Source organism: Bos indicus x Bos taurus, chromosome 9, assembly GCF_003369695.1.
Source record: "Bos indicus x Bos taurus breed Angus x Brahman F1 hybrid chromosome 9, Bos_hybrid_MaternalHap_v2.0, whole genome shotgun sequence".
Lineage (NCBI taxonomy): Eukaryota > Metazoa > Chordata > Mammalia > Artiodactyla > Bovidae > Bos > Bos indicus x Bos taurus.
In genome coordinates this window covers 83,285,607-83,304,748 of record NC_040084.1, presented here as the reverse complement: position 1 = coordinate 83,304,748, position 19,142 = coordinate 83,285,607, and the positions used below count along the sequence as shown (strand labels likewise).

Genomic DNA, 19,142 nt, shown 5'->3' with positions numbered 1-19,142 from the left:
CTGAGCCACCAGGGAAGATTTTCATGTACATGTGTATGTATTAATACCCTCGTTCCTCTTAAAAATAGACTTGAGGGGTTTTGAAATTATAAAAATTATAAAGTAGTGCTGCTGAAGTAAGGTGGAAGATGCTAATATCTACACATACAAACTAAACATTTTCTGTGCTTGAACATCAAATTTAGGTTTGAGCTTCCTGGTAGGCAATAAGAAATAGGGAAAATGCAATACCCTCATTACGATTTAAGATGAAACATGTCAATTCTTGAAGCGAAAGAAGTTATTTCATCATATTAATTTCTAAAATGAATTGTTAACAGTGAGTTTTATATAAGGGGCATTGAACAACATAATAATATCTTCAACAGCAAAAAATGTGAAAATTACAAAACATTATTTACATTTCCAATTCTTGTTCTGACCATTAAGAAACAAAAAAGGATAGTATTAAAATGCAATTTAGAAAATGCTATTCTTTAGGAAGAGTAAATAGAGTTAAGTATTTGGTATTCTGGAAATCTAATATATACAAAGTGGTTGATAATCATCTTTTAGATGATATTTTTAATTTACAGTTCCTTCATCTGGCCTGTGACAGGAGTTGGGTAAAGTGTAATTCTAGGCTATGATCTCTGGTAAGCACATAGTATCCTATGTAATTAACTAGAGAAATATTCTGGTGTTTGGATATTGGGCCAGCAGGTGGCCAAGATAATGAACTGCTATGAAAACTGAGACTCCTTCCTTGTATCTGAGGTCTATACACTACTGGAAAGAATATCAGAACAGCCTGAATTGACTCTACTAGAAGTTCATAGTTCCCAGTAACAGGTGGGTTCTCTAAAAATTTACTCTACTTGTGTTTGACATATTCCCTATCCCTTTCTATCTGCCTCCCTGAATAATTGAGAAAACAAAGGTTACCCCTTCTTTGCTCTCCTTTCCCAAACATAACAGTACCACCACCAAGAGGAAAGTCTTCTCCCATTCAAGTGTGGCCCAACCACAATTTCGTCTTGCTTCCTCAGCAACTTTGCTTCATCAATTATCTTCAAATTTTCCCTTTCTACCGCTCTTTCTCATCATCCCTTAAAACTGCTTAAAACTTTCTCAACCTAGAAACTGTTTCACTTGGAAGTGCATTTCTGTCCAAGTACCATGCTGTCTCTCACTTTCCCTCCTCAGTCTCTGGGAATAATGCTGTACACCTGCCATCTCCATTTCCTCCTGGCCTCTGTTCTTCCACTGGGTTTAGAAACTAAGAGATTCTTGACAGGCAGATACAAGGAAGAAATGGAGACTACTCGTATGGAGAATCATTTGTATAACCCTTCCTTCCTTGTCAGCTCGGTGATATTTGTCACTGTTCTCTTGAAACTTTCTCCTACCTTGCCTTCTGGGATGTCTGACTCTTTCCTGGTTCTTCCTCTTTCTCCTTCTAGTTTTCTGACTGTCCCTTCTCCACCCCCTTTCTGGATCCTTTTCTTAATTTTAACCTTTCTTAAAGTTCTGCCCTTAGCTCTCTTCTCTTTTCACTCTATATCCTCTCTGTTGGCGATTTCATCTACTTCTGTGGTATTAACCACAGCAATTTGATGACAAATCTCAAATCTACTTCCCTTTTCAGATATTCGGCCTATGAGGTCTCTCAACTTTATTGTCCCATAGTTGCCTCATTGGAGAAGGAAATGGTAACCCACTCCAGTGTCCTTGCCTGGAGAATCCCAGGGATGGGGGAGCCTGGTGGGCTGCCATCTATGGGGTCGCACAGAGTCAGACACAACTGAAGTGACTTAGCAACAGCAGTTACCTCCTACTGAACCAGTCCAAAACTCTTGTTTTCCTAATCTGTAAATGGAAACCTGAGAGTCATTCTAGACATCCTCCTTAACCCTCATAGCCAATCAGTCACTAAATCCTAATCTCCCTAAAGCTAAAAAGCTAGTCACACTTCTGCCTGTTATGTCTCTAATTCATGTCTACTCCTATGGTTGTACTGAATGGTAATCATTATATGGTGAACTTCCTGACAGAGGGATTATCTATAGTTTATCTATCTCTGGGCATCAGTGACTATAGCAGAGGGCCTTGTCCAGAGAAGATGCTCACTAACATTTACTTAATTAAGAGAGAGATTTGAAAATGTCTTTTTTTTTAACCTACAGAATCATATCTATTGACCAAAAAGTAAAATAGTATTATATACATATTTATCCCATAAAAAGTGATATTATTTATCATAATTTGTTTTCACTGTCTTGATATCCTCAAATCACTTGTTAAATGCTACTGTAAACAGTTTCTTCTCTTGAACATACTGTTGGCAATTTGTCTACTGATCTTTTTGTTCTTCCCTTCATAATGTACAAATTATATAATGTGTTAGAGCACCACAGAGAACAGAGGAAACTGCTTCATTGTATACAGCAACAATTATAGAATGACTATAGAATAATCAAATAGCCAAAGGACTTTCACTTAGAGCCACATGCTATGGATGCAATTGTTATGAAGGAAAGAATGAAAAACTGAATGTGCTGCTCAAAGTTAGCAAATTACCAAGATATAACCCCTTCTCTCTTTATTTGCACATGCTTACCCCAATACATTCCTGTATTTACTTCATGCAGGATCTCCTGGACTAAGGACATCTTATTTAAGGTTTGAATGGCCTTATGAGAACAAGATCTGATATATACAGCATATCTGAGCTACACACAGCCCTGACTCGTTTCATCTGCACAGTAAACCTAAGGGATTGTTTGTGAACATTTTTACCCTGATGGCTCTCTAAATGTGGCTGATTCCAAGAAATCTTTGTGTCAGTTCTACCCCTGACCCCTGAAATCCACCTGTACTCATCCTTTTTTAAATCTTCTCATCCTTCTTCACTCTTCAGCATCCCTGGTTACTTGCTATAGAGATGGCACTGCAGAGCCATCTGAGCAAATGTGATCTCCCACTCTTGACCACAGCCCTCAGAGGGATGGAATATTTCCTTCTTTCTTAAAAAAAAAAAAAAAGTCCTCCTTCCTGGGCTTTATTTTCTGCATTGAAAGGGCTGAGAGGAAAATGACACATTTATAATCCCCTCAGCCAGAGTTTCTTGTGGAGTAGACACTTTAAGCTGGAAGTTCATTTTCTCTGAAAAAGGAGCTCTTTTACAAGCTGGTAACAAGCACAAATATAGAAATAGAGTGTTCAGATCTAGAGAAGAAATCAGATCAAATAAAACAGTTTGATGCAGATTTTCCAGGGAAATGTGGAGAGCAGGTGAGCTGGAAACAAGAGGAGTTAAGGAGGCTTGTATTGTTCAAAAGCTTTTTGGTGTTTAAGAGTTTAGAGCTAGAAGAGTCCTTGGTGAGCTCAAGGTGCCAGGCTGGACAGAGTAAGTGGGCCGCTGAAGTGAAGGTGAAGGACACAGAGTTGAGATCAATGATCTATGAGGATAAGTATCAATGGGTCACCCATGCGAATGCTGGGATCACCCAGGAGTATTGAAAGGAAGACTCTCAGCAGTGAGAATGAGTTTCCAGTGACAGAAGAGTCTCTTGGAAGCTGCTAATTGACTGCAGCCAAGTTGGGAAGAACATAGCTGGATTGGCTGATATAAACCTCAACAAAAGAGAGGAATGCATGAGGGTGGCTCATGTGATTTAAAAATTACAAATCAATCAATATTTGGCTTACAAAAGTATCTCACATGAAGCTGAATTAATCCTAGCTTTGTTACTAATGAATCCTATGGTCTTAGGAAGGTCATTTTGGGCTTTTGTTTTCTCATTTGCAGCATGAGAAAGGTTCCTAAAACCTATAGCACAAACTGAATATTTATCTTAACCATAAACTGGATTTTTATCTTTTGCTACTAACTTTTAGGATCAAAAATCTTCACCTTATTAACTGATTTCACGTACTTGTTCAATTTTCTTCAGCTAAGAAGGGCTAACTGATGGCAGTTTAAGAAAAACAGATGAAGCCTCATTATACACACCATCTCCTTGTTCTCTGAAACACTGCTGTGAGGCAAATGACATGGTAGTGATTATCATTCCCATTTTATACATAAAATTGAGATGAATGTATACTATTTTCATAGTCTTTTATCCATTTATTTTCTAAGTGTTTAAATGTACTTTCTGGAACCCATAAGCCTTTAACCACCTATATATTTCTGTTTCTTCCACAGACTATGGGACCCTTAGGGACAATAGTAACAATAATGAAATAATCATAAAAATAACTATTATTATTTTAATTTATATGTTCCAAGCACCAAGACCAATGTCTGACATGTAATAGACAAATGAATTTATCAATGAATAAAAGGTCATATGTTCATTAGAAAGCAAATAGAGTTGCTTAGCAAACAAAACAATGCTCCCCCAAATTGTCTTGCATTTCAACTGCCAATTAAGACTTTTATCTGAATCATTTAGATAACTGCCTTGAATCTTCAATTCGTTGGCCATGAAGTAATTAAAGTAGATGATCCTAAATTGATAAATGAAGATATCTGATCACCAAGGATATCTGCTTGCACCAGTATCCTTCATAAAAACATTACTGCCATATTTGAACCCCAACGTCTTAAATTTAAGAAAGTAAATCTTCCCATGAGACTTAAGAAAATTAAAATTATAATTTTTCATGAAAATTGTCTTTTAAAATGTTGTAGACATTTATAGAAGGCAATTAAGCATGAAAAATAAGTAGAACTTGCACACTTAAAATACATAAATATTTCCACATCAGTTTAAAATCTAATGATAGCTCTTTAATGGATAAGACAGCTACATCATTTTGACAAGACTTTATGTCTCAGCCTGACTCTAATTTTCAACTACAGCTTCTCTGAAAACTGACAACACTCTCCTACTGAGATGTTGCTTCCAATCTAATATCAAAACGGCACGCACTATGAGTTGGTTTTTTCAATGGTTGTAGGTGCTTACTAAACTATTGTCTCCTTGGTTATGCCCCTAGCCCACTGTGGTCTTACATGGCATGATGAAAATATGGTTTCTGACAAATCTCTTTATAATGACGCCACTCTAGCCACTGCCCAGAAAGTTATTAAAAGTCCATAAAAATTGCCATTGTATATTAGCTCCATAGATCACTAGGAGAAAAAATTTTAGTGCTTGAAGAGGACTGGCAACTGCCAAGCCACATAATAGAAACACAAAATAGAAGTCTCTATCACCATCTACCCTATGCCTGCCAGCTACTTATAAAATTTGTTCCAAAGCAAACAGACTCACAGGGTGATAGATGGTTTGGCAGAAAAATCAAGAAGAGTTCAAGCTTTCTCAAAATAATAAAAATGCCTCCTTTTTTCATCTTTGGATTTCACCTTAGTCCTTTGTACATAGTGCCTGTTAACTAAACACTGATAAAATAACTTAGAAAATGGCTTAATAAGTCTAGTCAATATAGAGAAAATGACAAAGACAGGAACTCAAAATATGGCAACCTAGGGCCATTTTCGGGAGCAACCCCACGTCCAAGGTAAGAGAAACCCAAGTAAGATGGTAAGTGTTGCGAGAGGGCATCAGAGGGCAGACACACTGAAACCATACTCACAGAAAAATAGTCAATCTAATCACACGGACCACAGCCTGGTCTAACTCAATGAAACTAAGCCATGCCCTGTGGGGCCACCCAAGACGGGCAGGTCATGGTGGAGAGGTCTGACAGAATGTGGTCCACTGGAGAAGGGAATGGAAAACTACTTCAGTATTCTTGCCTTGAGAACCCCATGAACAGTATGAAAAGGCAAAATGGTAGGATACTGAAAGAGGAACTCCCCAGGTCGGTAGGTGCCAATATGCTACTGGAGAGAGGTGGAGAAATAACTCCAGAAAGAATGAAGGGATGGAGCCAAAGCAAAAACAATACCCAGCTGTGGATGTGACTGGTGATAGAAGCAAGGTCCGATGCTATAAAGAGCAATATTGCATAGGAACCTGGAATGTTAGGTCCATGAATCAAGGCAAATTGAAAGTAGTCAAACAGGAGAAGGCAAGAGTGAACGTCAACATTCTACGAATCAGCGAACTAAAATGGACTGGAAAGGGTGAATTTAACTTAGATGACCATTATATCTACTACTGCGGGCAGGAATCCCTCAGAAGAAATGGAGTAGCCATCATGGTCAACAAAGGAGTCCAAAATGCAGTACTTAAATGCAATCTCAAAACGACAGAATGATCTCTGTTCGTTTCCAAGGCAAACCATTCAATATCACAGTAATGCAAGCGTATGCCCTAACAAGTAATGCTGAAGAAGCTGAAGTTGAATGGTTCTATGAGGACCTACAAGATCTTTCAGAACTAACACCACCCCCCCCCAAAAAAAAAGATGTCCTTTTCATTATAGGGGACTGGAATGCAAAAGTAGGAAGTCAAGAAACACCTGGAGTAACAGGCAAATTTGGCCTTGGAGTACGGAATGAAGCAAGGCAAAGGCTGATAGAGTTTTACCAAGAGAAAGCACTGGTCATAGCAAACACCCTCTTCCAACAACACAAGACAAGACTCTACACATGGACATCACCAGATGGTCAACACTGAAATCAGATTGATTATATTCTTTGCAGCCAAAGATGGAGAAGCTTTACACAGTCAGTAAAAACAAGACCGGGAGCTGACTGTGGTTCAGATAACGAACTCCTTATTGCCAAATTCAGACTGAAACTGAAAAAAGTAGGGAAAACCACTAGATCATTCAGGTATGACCTAAATCAAATCCCTTATGATTATACAGTGGAAGTGAGAAATAGATTTAAGGGACTAGATCTGATAGATAGAGTACCTGATGAACTATAGACTAAGGTTGTGACATTGTACAGGAGACAGAGATCAAGACCATCCCCATGGCAAACAAAATGCAAAAAAGCAAAATGGCTGTCTGAGGAGGCCTTACAAATAGCTGTGAAAAGAAGAGAAGTGAAAAGCAAAGGAGAAAAGGAAAGATATAAGCATCTGAATGCAGAGTTCCAAAGAATAACAAGGAGAGATCAGAAAGCCTTCCTCAGCAATCAGTGCCAAGAAATAGAGGAAAACAACAGAATGAGAAAGACTAGAGATCTCTTCAAGAAAATTAGAGATACCAAGGGAACACTTCATGCAAAGATGGGCTCAATAAAGGACAGAAATGGTAGGGACCTAACAGAAGCAGAAGATATTAAGAAGAGGTGGCTATAATACACAGATCAGATCATATCAGATCAGTCACTCAGTCGTGTCCGACTCTTTGTGACCCCATGAATCATAGCACGCCAGGCCTCCCTGTCCATCACAACTCCCAGAGTTCACAGAGACTCATGTCCATTGAGTCAGTGATGCCATCCAGCCATCTCATCCTCTGTCGTCCCCTTCTGCTCCTGCCCCCAATCCCTCCCAGCATCAGAGTCTTTTCCAATGAGTCAACTCTTCACATGAGGTGGCCAAAGTACTGGAGTTTCAGCTTTAGCATCATTCCTTCCAAAGAAATCCCAGGGCTGATCTCCTTTACAATGGACTGGTTGGATCTCCTTGCAGTCCAAGGGACTCTCAAGAGTCTTCTCCAACACCACAGTTCAAAAGCATCAATTCTTCAGCACTCAGCCTTCTTCACAGTCCAACTCTCACATCCATACTGTACAAAAAAGATCTTCATGACCAAGATAATCACAATGGTGTGATCACTCACCTAGAGCCAGACATCCTGGAATGTGAAGTGAAGTGGGCCTTAGAAAGCATCACTATGGAGGTGATGGAATTCCAGTTGAGCTATTATAAATCCTGAAAGATGATGCTGTAAAAGTGCTGCACTCAATATGCCAGCAAATTTGGAAAACTCAACAGTGGCTACAGGACTGGAAAAGGTCAGTTTTCATTCCAATCCCAAAGGAAGGCAATGCCAAAGAATGTTCAAACTACTGCACAATTGCACTCATCTCACACGCTAGTAACGTAATGCTCAAAATTCTCCAAGCTAGGCTTCAGCAATACGTGAACCGTGACCTTCCAGATGTTCAAGCTGGTTTTAGAAAGGGAGAAGAACCACAGATCAAATTGCAAACACCATCTGGATCATTGAAAAAGCAAGAGAGTTCCAGAAAAACATCTATTTCTGCTTTATTGACTATGCCAAAGCCTTTGACTGTGTGGATCACAATAAACCATGGGAAATTCTGAAAGAGATGGGAATACTAGACCACCTGACCTGCCTCTTGAGAAACCTATATGCAGGTCAGGAAGCAACAGTTAGAACTGGACATGGAACAACAGACTGCTTCCAAATAGGAAAAGGAGTACATCAAGGCTGTATATTGTCACCCTGCTTATTTAACTTCTATGCAGAGTACATCATGAGAAACGCTGGGCTGGAAGAAGCACAAGCTGGAATCAAGATTGCCGGGAGAAATATCAATCACCTCAGATATGCAGATGACACCACCCTTATGGCAGAAAGTGAAGAGGAACTAAAAAGCCTCTTGATGAAAGTGAAAGAGGAGAGTGAAAAAGTTGGCTTAAAGCTCAGCATTCAGAAAACGAAGATCATGGCATCTGGTCCCATCACTTCATGGGAAATGGATGGGGAAACAGTGGAAACAGTGTCAGACTTTATTTTTCTGGGCTCCAAAATCACTGCAGATGGTGACTGCAGCCATGAAATTAAAAGACATTTACTCCTTGGAAGGAAAGTTATGACCAACCTGGATAGCATATTCAAAAGCAGAGACATTACTTTGCCAACAAAGGTCCATCTAGTCAAAGCTATGGTTTTTCCTGTGGTCATGTATGGATGTGAGAGTTGGACTGTGAAGAAAGCTGAGCACTGAAGAATTGATGCTTTTGAACTGTGGTGTTGGAGAAGACTCTTGAGAGTCCCTTGGCCTGCAAGCAGATCCAACCAGTCCATCCTAAAGGAGATCAGTCCTGAGTGTTCTTTGGAAGGAATGATACTAAAGCTGAAACTCCAGTACTTTGGCCACGTCATGGGAAGTGTTGACTCATTGGAAAAGACTCTGATGCTGGGAGGGACTGGGGGCAGGAGCAGAAGGGGACGACAGAGGATGAGATGGCTGGATGGCATCACTGACTCGATGGACGTGAGTTTGAGTGAACTCCGGGAGTTGGTGATGGACAGGGAGGCCTGGCGTGCTGCGATTCATAGGGTCGCAAAGAGTCAGACAGGACTGAGAGACTGAACTGAACTGAGGGCCATTTTCTATAAGAATGTGGCTTTTATGTTTTTCAAAAGGCTTTAATATTATCACACTACCCCAACACATGTAACAGTTGGGATTCAGAATGATTACTTAGATACTCAAGAAAAGTTGCTATTAAGCCCAGCATGCTCTTTAAAAGATGTCAGGGAGCTTTTAATACAATTTTCAAAGACCATCTTGTAACAGGTTTAAAACGTAAAAAGTTGTAGTTTAAAGAAATCAGCTCTCAAGTACTCAGGTTAGTCAGTCAGGTAACCAAGGCTCTGGGTACACAAGGTTTACTTGGACATGAACACTTTATTAAAATCACAAATAGGGTAACTTATGAATGTCCCTGACTTTTCTTTTGTACAGATACCCACTTCACTAGTAATGTATGTGCTCTTAGCCAAAGTTCACATCAAGCTGAACTCTTAAAATCTAAATCCATGTCTTTAAACATAAAGAAACATGGTTTTGAAACCTACTTATTAGAGGCCTATTGTTGTTGGTGTTTAGTCGCTCAGTTGCTTCCAACGCTTTTGCAACTCTACAGACTATAGTCTGTCAGGCTCCTCTGTCCATGGAATTTCCCAGAAAGAATACTACAGTGGGTTGCCATTTCCTTCTTCAGGGGATCTTTCCAACTCAGGGGTTGAAGCCGTGGCTCCTGAATTGACAGGTGGATTCTTTACCACTGAGCCATCCGGAAAGCCTGTTAGTTACACCAAAATTCTCCTGGTCCTTCAGAATTGCAAAACTGAAGGTATCTCTGACTCTTTGTCTCTAATGCTTTGGTACATCAAATCCTCCTATAAAGTATTCCTTTGAAGTATTTTTATTCTTCCCAATTATTTTTAACAGCCTAGTATCTAGAATTCTACAAACGTAACCTTTCATGGCTGGTTTTCTTCCACGTCCAATGCATCATCCCTACAGATTTCAGAAAGAATTCATTTTTTTTAAACTACCTTTGAATCATACCAAATTATTTTGGTATGCTTTGATATTTCTTTCTTTAAATGAAAACTCTTTGTCTCAGGCTTCAAGATTCTCCATTATTTGTCCTTCATATTGATAAAGACTCATGGAATCACAGAATAAAAGGACCCACATTTGAGTTGCTACCTTTATTATTAATTAGTTCCTGACCCACAATCTCCACTCCAGCCAAGCAGATCTGCTTATTTTATCCCCAATGGGGACATTCTTCCTACTGCTTTTACCCTTTACAAATGCCATATTAAAAAACTAATCAAAATTTTCTTTTCTCCAGCTTTTTTTTTAGCTAGTTCCACTTACCAGTATTTTCTCTCAGTGTTCCCTAAACACATATAAATTCATATTTCTAAATGTCTATAGTAATACTTTGCTTATACTCATTTTACATGTGCTCAAACCATAATCCCTTTCTAGAGTGTAAAGAACTCAGTAACTGAAACCAAGTATTCAAATTTTTTATAAACAGTTTTTGGTATAGTAAATTTTTTATTCAAATTGTAAATGTGCTGTGATGATTTTCCTACTTTTAAGCCATTTATTTATCTTATAAAGTGGTATGGCATGTAATGAAAAAACTTACTGTCAAGGGAATTCATAACAGACGGAGTGACCACCAAGAGCAGTAGTTTGCTGGTGAAGGGCTACAGGGATTTACATTTAACTCTCTCTTACTCAGTTTCAACATATATAGTCAAATCATGAGGACACAAAGCTGGCGTGCTAAGATGAATTAAATTTTTAAAAAATTCCAGAACTTATTGGTAAGGAAGATTTAAGCTAAAAATTTACATTTAAAGGAAACAAAAATAAAGTCTTACTCTTAGAATAATAATAATATTATTAAAAATTGTTCAAACATAAAAGAAAGGAGATGTGGCCTAGAAGCAGCACATATTTTTTAAATGACTTTTGGATTATAACTTATCTAAGAACTATTTGAGTTATCTCTGTTAGTAATGGAACTAAAATTTAAATGTATAGGTAAAGGAACTGGTGAGCTATGGCATAAAAGAGAGAGAGTTCATTAACACCAAATATGTCATGGAAGAGAAATTTGAATTGTTTGGATAATTCCCAGTAGTTGACAGAAATTTCAGGGAATAAAGTCACTAAATAGAAAAACTGACTAATGGGTGAAACTCTGCCTATGAATTTAAGTCAAATATTCTTCAACTCTCATTAGAAATCCCAATCACAACTAGGAAACTTAGGGCATATGGGAACCACTTTTTGGCAAAGATGTAATAATGGTGTTTCAAGACTCTTTAGTTGGTCAGCCTAAATAACTTTTTAAGACATTGTATTCCTTATTTTGTGATAAAATAGAACATTTATTAAGGTGACTTAATAGTGAAATAGGTTGGAATCAAGATAAGAAAGGTATAAAGAAAGTTGCTGGTGTATAGATAGGAAATACGATACTTAGTAAAAATAAAATTCTTGTAGGTCGTTGCATTAGCTAAAGTAACAGTTAACTGATGTTCTTATGATTTATGAGGATTTTTTTTCTCTGATGCCATTAGAATTTTAGAGTGTTTTATATCAAATAGAGGAAAGCTTCTAAAAAGATCAGATTTTGAAAAGAAGCCAAAAAAGGCACATCTTATATTAAGTGTAAGCAAATGTCCAAAAATTGCACCACAGTAAAAACATAACTGTAAGCGAAAGGGCACAGCAGCATCACTAAATCGCTTACCATGCCAGTACTCCCCTGACACTATGAGACAGAATAGTAGGAGAAATGAAATGTATTCAATTCAAAAAAATAACTTTCTGAAGCTAATATTCTTTATTAGAATACTGTTTATTGGACTCAAAGAATATTGTTCATTGGACTCATACAAGCTTTGAATTTAATCCACTAGGATTATTTTTAAGTATTGTTTTCTAAAATTTTCTGAAGTGATAAATTTGGTTTTGGGTGGGGAATCTGCATTTTATCAGAAGGGCAAGATACAATGTCCTTGGCCGAGATATTCTTCACAGAAGTAGGCTATTTTTGTACTCTATGATTAGCATATTTAAAGACACACATTCCAGGTGAGCAGCTTGCTCCAAAGTACACTCCATTTTTCTTTGTGGACAAGGCTCTATTGCTTCAGTGCCCTCCTTTGATCCTATTTCAATATGCCTCTCAGGAACTAATCCTGAAAAGATTTCTGGAGAGCCCTTTGCAGATAACTTCATGTGAACTGATCCTCTTTTTACATCAGCTAAACTGACAGTTGTCATGAATAGAGGATAAGTGTGGCACAAATGACATGGAGGAAGACTGAAAGTATGTAAAAGAATGTAATGGCTGAATTCTACCTAAATAAAACAAAAACAAAAGCAGAAAACATCTCCAAGCTTGACTTTTATATAAAGTAAAATAAAGGAGGGATATAAAACTTTTGAAAGAATAGGATGCTTCATCTATGGTTTTAAAATCAATCAATAGTAACCATACAAATGAAAGTACACTAACTAGTCATCTAATACTTTTGATGTTAACTATACTAGGCTAACTTCTAATAAAACAAACTGTGATGATAAATTGACTAGAGAATGGCTCATTTAGAAAGGAGAGGTGAAGGTCACTGGAGGTGCCAGAATTTCTAAACTCCAAATTGCTAATATCCAGACAAACTAGCTTTCCTCCTGAAATGTGCCCAGATGGCAAAGACAGCACAGATATGTGGTCTTAGCTGCTTTTTGACAGGGAACTGTCACCAGGAGGTGACCCCATCAGTCTGAAGACAGGAAAATTACTAAATGATGCAAGAAAGTGCCTGCAGGCCAGTACACTATGGGTCCCTGAGAAGCAGGAGGGCAGAGCCTCAGAAAAAAATACATTTTCAGTTGAAGCTTATACAAAGGACGCTGTTATATTTCTTCACAGAAGAAAATAAAAGCAATTTAGCTTCCACAGATACTATATCTAATAAATTCTCTTTGAGAAGAAATAAAATATCATATATTAAAGCCCAGGTGAATACCATTATTTCTTGGTAATAAAATGGACACCAAAGTTAGCTCTGATGCTGTTCTTTGAACACAGTCCAGTCTGGAATCAATTATTCTAATGCTATGGGGACATTAGCCCTACCACACAACACAAATCAGAGGGCAGAGAGGAAACAAAGTGATCCAAACTAACACAAGGGTGGAATTTTAATATCAGCCTTTCCTCAACAAAATTGGCAAACACAAGTCCAATTAATTTTCCAAAAAGATAACTCTAGTAGTCAGAAAACAACCCACTATAAACAATTACTTTAGCAAAATGATGCAACTGGAAAACATATTGAAGAGTGGAAGGGGGGGGTCTTTTCTCCACTCCTGTCTACCCCCCAAATAAAACAACATAATAAAATACAGAAAATAAAACTACCTTGTAAAAATGATAAAGTATTACATCTTCTTGAAGAAGGAGTTTACACTTCTAACATCTATAATCAATTATCTAGCTCATTTGAGGAAGAGCTGTTAAATAATTAAATAAATCACATTCAATCTACATTTTGCCATTCCCTGTTAGATCTCTCTAATGCTGATAATTAACACATTTTGAACTCGTGCTTTAAAGATGTTCCATCTAAGCACTGGAGGAAACAATATTAAACAACAAAATGCAGTAAACTAACACTAAGCAAAAAATGTAATGAGTTCACATCTGAATTTAAATCTGTGTCTTAAAAGTAATATAAGATTTTGCTGAAAAAGAAATACACAAGTTCATGAAGAAAAATCCAGATTCAGAAACAGGAGTCAGTTATGAGAAGTCATAATATTGCAACAGGAACACTTTTTCCCCAAAATTAAAGTCTTAAATTATAATGTATAGTTCTACATAATTTTTGTTTTTCCTAAAAACTCTGTTCCCTTTAAAGTATCAGTTTTCATTGATATAACCATATCACCACTCCAGTAAGAATGCTTCTAAATTTCTATATCAGACTTCACACCAGTGACTGAATATTATGTACCTTGTTAAAAGAACATGAAGTCATACCTATGGCCTTTATATCAATAATCTGATATTAAGAAATATGAATGCAGCAATAACCTCAAGATTCTCTTCCATATGCCAGCATATACACGTGAGTTGTCCTGGACATTGATTTGTAACCTGGGTCTCAATTTCTCTATAAACCTGGGGGAGTTAAAAGTAAATGACTCAACAGTCTCATTTTATCCAACAACCAGTATAGGGTAAGATGAGAAGAGTAAAGAAAAGTTATATATAAGAAATTATTTAAGAATTCATGTCTGTAAGATTGTATACATCAAAGCTTTTAGTATCAGGTAAAATCTATTTCACTTTTAAAAGCTATTTTAAACCTGATATCTAGTATCATTTTGTTAGTAATTTATAATTTGTCTCAATTCTAACAAGCAAAGTCATTGTGTTAGGAAAAAAAAAAATAGAAACCAAAATTCAAATCCAAGAGGTCATTAGTGCTATTGCTCATAAAACAAGATAATCCTTGGGGGGAGTGAAGACATATGGACCATTTTAAGTAGGAAAAAATTTCCTATTAAGTAGGAAAAAATAATATACTCTTTAAATTATTCATTTTTCCTTTGTACCTATAAGGCACCCTAGAATTTAAAATAGGTATCCAGTATATTGAGGAAGATGACTTCATTAATCTAACATTCACAGGTAAGTTTTAAATGTGTGAGAAGGAGGGGCACACCAGGACCAAGAAGCACCTTAGCTGCTTAAGACAAGATAAAGCTTTCAAGTCCAATTTAAGGCAACAGCAGTTTTTTTTCTGTTTTTCTAATCTCTTACATTGGATTAATCTATTAAGCATGGAAAACCACAGCCAGTCATTTAAGGGTAGTATAAAGGGGCAAATAAACTCTGAATACAAGGAAAAGCAAATACGTAAATCCAGAAACTGCAATTTGGCACTATTCATGGAGAGTTTGGTGTCTTTTTGCTTCCTACTACCCCCAGAAACACCAAGGGACAGTTTTCCTGCACTATTATTATAGGAGAATGAGAACTATGCGATGCTTGGCTGGACATGTATTGAAAAGGGTAGAGTCTGTCCTACGGCGCTAGAAATAAACAGGAATAACACTATGAACCCAAGCTCACATCTGTGCAATTCCCTGGTTTTCCTGGTACTTTTCTTCCCCAAATGCAATGCCTACCTTCCGTGTGGACTGCGGAGACATAGGTCCAATTGTACCGCTTGACTATGTCAAGCATCGCCCTTGCCTGCAAAGTGTCAGAAGGGACCACCCTCAGGAAGTATTTGTATAGAGTTTTGTCACTCAGATCGATGCTGGTGGCAGAGTACGCGATCTGGGGGATGTCAAAGAGCTGCAGCAGGTTCTGTACTTGAATGGCGACGGAGCTGGAGCCGGGGCCGATCACGCCCGCAATGGGCTTCTTAGTCCTGCCTGGGGGGAGGGTCTGACCGTCCGGCAGGCAGCGGTTGAGCCCGTCCCTGTCATCTCGAATGGAAATCAGAGAGTCCCTGATGAACTCAATGCTCTGCTCCAGAGCCACGGAGGAGTGCCAGCAGGAATCCCGGATCTCACTGCCCAGAGTGATGTTGGGCAGGAGGACCGGGTCTGCGTTGATCTTATCCAAAGTGTGGAACATGGCCTCCACCCTTTGGATGCCGTACTGCTCCCTAATCTCCCCACACTTCCTCTCGGGCACCTTCTCGGCCGGAGGCTGGTGGTGGACTGAGAAGAGGGCCCCGATGATGACATCTCCGTCCATTCTGGCCACGGAGCGCTGAGATGAGGCTCCCGCCAGCAGCACTTTCCTGCCGGGACCTCTGGGGAGTAGGGTCATCTCCAAAAAGATAGTTGGGAAGAAAACCAAGAGGAACCGGACCATTGTGCTGAAGACGCCGTCCAGCCCGCCAACCGCGTGCCCACGCTGGTCCAGCCAGCCGGTTCTGCGCGCTCACAGGGTGGACCCGACGCCTGCCTCTCGCCGCTCGGTCCAGCCTGCCAATACCAATCGTCCGAAGACTTCGGCGTCTGGACCCCCTCCTCCTTCCCCTCCGCCTCCTCCTCCTGGTCCTCCACGACCACCTGTACGCCTTGGCGGCGTCTCTAGAGGAATCCGAGTCCCCTTTCTTCACTGGTGCATCAAGGTAAACTGACCAAGGGTGCAATGGAAGTCGTGGTGGCTGTAGTGAGCTGGACGCTGCAGACAAAAGAGGAAGAAAATCAAAGCTCCCTTATCACAGGACCTGTGTCAAAGCTCTATGGTCAGTGCTGGTTTATTAATTGCCCGGCCCATTCCATGATAGGGGCTGGAAGGACATCATAATATCGGCTTGAGATATTATGGGGACAGCTTGAGAGACAGCTCTGGTCAAGGAGGAAGGTGGTCGTTCTGCCCCCAGTGTTCTCCTCCGTCCCGCGTCCTGGGAGGCGCAGAGCCCCGCCGACCCGCCCTCTCCTGCACCTTCAGGTCTCTTCCAGGTCCCCAAATACCCCAGGCTTACAGACTCCAGGGGGAGGAGGGAAGCGGGAGAAGGAGGAGCTAGAGCTTCCGACCTTAGAGAACTTTCCAGGTTTGAAAAGATCAACTTTTTTCCCCAGAAGAAATTTGGAAACTCTTTCATTATGAAGGTGGAAGCGCTACTTCCAAATAAACTCGAACCAGGAGTGCACCTTCTACTTTAACTTTGAGGGGCTGAAGAGACCCTAACATACTACCCAAATAGTAAATATAAATTTGCCAGCTTGAGGAAATCCATATTAGTTACTAAGGCAACGCCTGGTAAAGTCTCCACATGTCGGATTTTGGTACATCGCCCCCATCCCCCAGAAGTCATCTTACTGTAGACTTTGGGAGAGGAGGAGAAGGGTACCGGTCGGGTAACTAGTTTCCTGCGACCTATGAGGGAGGGAGGGAGGGAATGGAGGGGTCCCTGCACTTCCCTACATCAGGACCTTTGGCTTTGCATAGTTGCTAGAAAGGGAACAGAGGGGAGCTTCCGGGTTGTTCCCGCGGCGGCAGCTGAGCCCTGCAGCCTTCAGAACCCTGGACAGTGCTTGGTCAAGCTGCCGAGACAATCTCCCGCAGAGCCGGTTGCTGACCAGCGAGTTGCAATTCTTTAACCCCCACCCCCACCTCTGCCAACCCTCGACTTCTCTCTTTCGACCCCGCTCCCTGCGTTCTTCACACACACACACACACACACACACACACACACACACACACACACACACACACACACATCCCTCCTCGCTTCCCCTACACCCCTCCATCCTCATTCTCTTCGCCTCGCAGCTAGTGCTCCTGAAGGTATATTCAAACCCTACCGCTTCGGGGACAGAGGCGCCAAATCTCAGCCGCCTGCGGGGCTGAAGTTGGCTCTCTTTATCTCTCGTCCCTCTCCGGCTCCCTTTTTCAAGGTGAGAGTCGGACGAGAAAGGAGCTAAGGGAACAGGCAGGGAGAAAGCATACACACAGAAGGTGAGGCAGGCAAAAGAAGAAAGACAGCCCAGGCATCCATGGGTTCCGAGGCTTCCCGGGGAGGCAGGACTAGAAGAAATAAATAATCGAGGATGCCTCTGGGACGAGAAGAAAAATCCCATAGATTGGGACTTTTTTCTGCCATAGTGGGTGGGTTTGCCCGCCGCGAGGTGTCTGCTCACCTGGGTCTGCTTGAAGAATCCGGACTTGAGACGTACCTGAGTCCGGGTAGACAGCGCTGTGGTCCCCGGGCCAGAGCACCGCGGCCACGCGCGGTTCGCAGACGCCTCAGCTCTAATCCAGACGGTGCAAGGATGCGATCTGGGCTGTACACTAGTGCCCTCTTTCTTCAGCACAATTTTACCGCAAGGAAAACAGAGGGAGGGGGGAGGGGAAAAAAAAAAAAAAAACAGGTCACCCAAGGCTTGTCTCTTATTTCACGCATAAAAACCAGTCATTTAATGGAGGAGTGGGGGATAAAATCCAGGAATAAGTGGAGAATATTAATTCCTTTACTACCAGAGGGTTCTTAAAGAAGCTGCCAGGTATATGAACAGTCAGATTTGGCAAAAGGAGTGGGGAACCGCTTAGACTACTTTACAGTGGCTCTTCCTTTTACGCATTTCAGGGACCCAAACACAGTTTATCTCCTTGGAAGTAAAACCCCTACTGAGGAAAATAGAGTAAATGCACGTGAAGACATCTAGAGAGGCTCTGTTCGTAGGTTGCAAGGGAAAGGGGGAAGAGGCTGCAGGGGGGATGGGAGAACGGGAGGGAAAGGTACCCACATCATGAATCAAGGTAAGTCAAAGGAAGAGAGGCAAAGCTTGGCTGCATTTTCCAGGTCAAGATGTAACTAAATTGAGAATGCGAGTCAGGTCACATGAAAACACTGGAGTGAAAACACTTCTCCAAATTCCTCTCAGGCTGCCGTCACCCTCCCAGCAGGTCTACAGTGTTGCTTCTTACTGTGTGAAAAGTGGAAGTTAGACCGCATTCCTCTGGGAACATGTTGGCTGAGCAGAATGTGTCCCGGCTTCTTCAGAGGAGGAAGACAAGTGACAGTGTGCCTTCCCTCTCTTGCTCAGAGCTTTCTATCTGTGTCATGTGCAGAGAAGAGAGACCAGCATATGTGGGTCCCTTTATAATCGCCTTGCTCATGTCAGGCTGGAGGTGACAAACCACATGAGGCAGTTTTAAAAACTCTTTTTAGCATGTTCCATGAAACAGCCAGGACAGGAAATGCTTCCAGTCAGAACAGAAGCTCTCTTTTGTTCTGGATCTGTTTGTTTGTTTGTTTTTCAAGTCTCAGATTTTTCTAGATTTTTCTTAGGTAACTTAAAGAGTATAGAATTTTTTTTCCCCACAAATAATGAATGGAACCACGTACACATGTGGTTTAGCTCTAAAAGATCTCAGTTCTGGAAGTAAATATATGTTTCCTCAAGGAAAATAAGAAGTAAGTTTCTGTCTCATGTATAGAGTAAAATGATTCTC

General features: G+C 40.3%; 1 protein-coding gene across 3 annotated transcripts in view; it reads right to left on the bottom strand.

Moving 5' to 3' along the window:
* The window catches only part of GRM1 (glutamate metabotropic receptor 1), a 417,414-nt gene extending 399,438 nt beyond the window's left edge, over positions 1–17,976 (bottom strand). Inside the window, exons 1-2 of one of the 3 annotated variants that reach the window (XM_027551773.1) lie at positions 17,828–17,976; positions 15,350–16,364 (exon numbers count right to left, since the gene is read on the bottom strand). In XM_027551773.1, coding sequence (XP_027407574.1) covers positions 15,350–16,049 — 700 coding nt within the window. In that variant the 5' untranslated portion in view covers positions 16,050–16,364; positions 17,828–17,976. The remainder of the gene's footprint in view (positions 1–15,349; positions 16,365–17,827) is intronic. The other 2 variants (XM_027551775.1, XM_027551774.1) reach the window with 2 other exon arrangements.
* Positions 17,977–19,142: the final 1,166 nt, after the last annotated feature.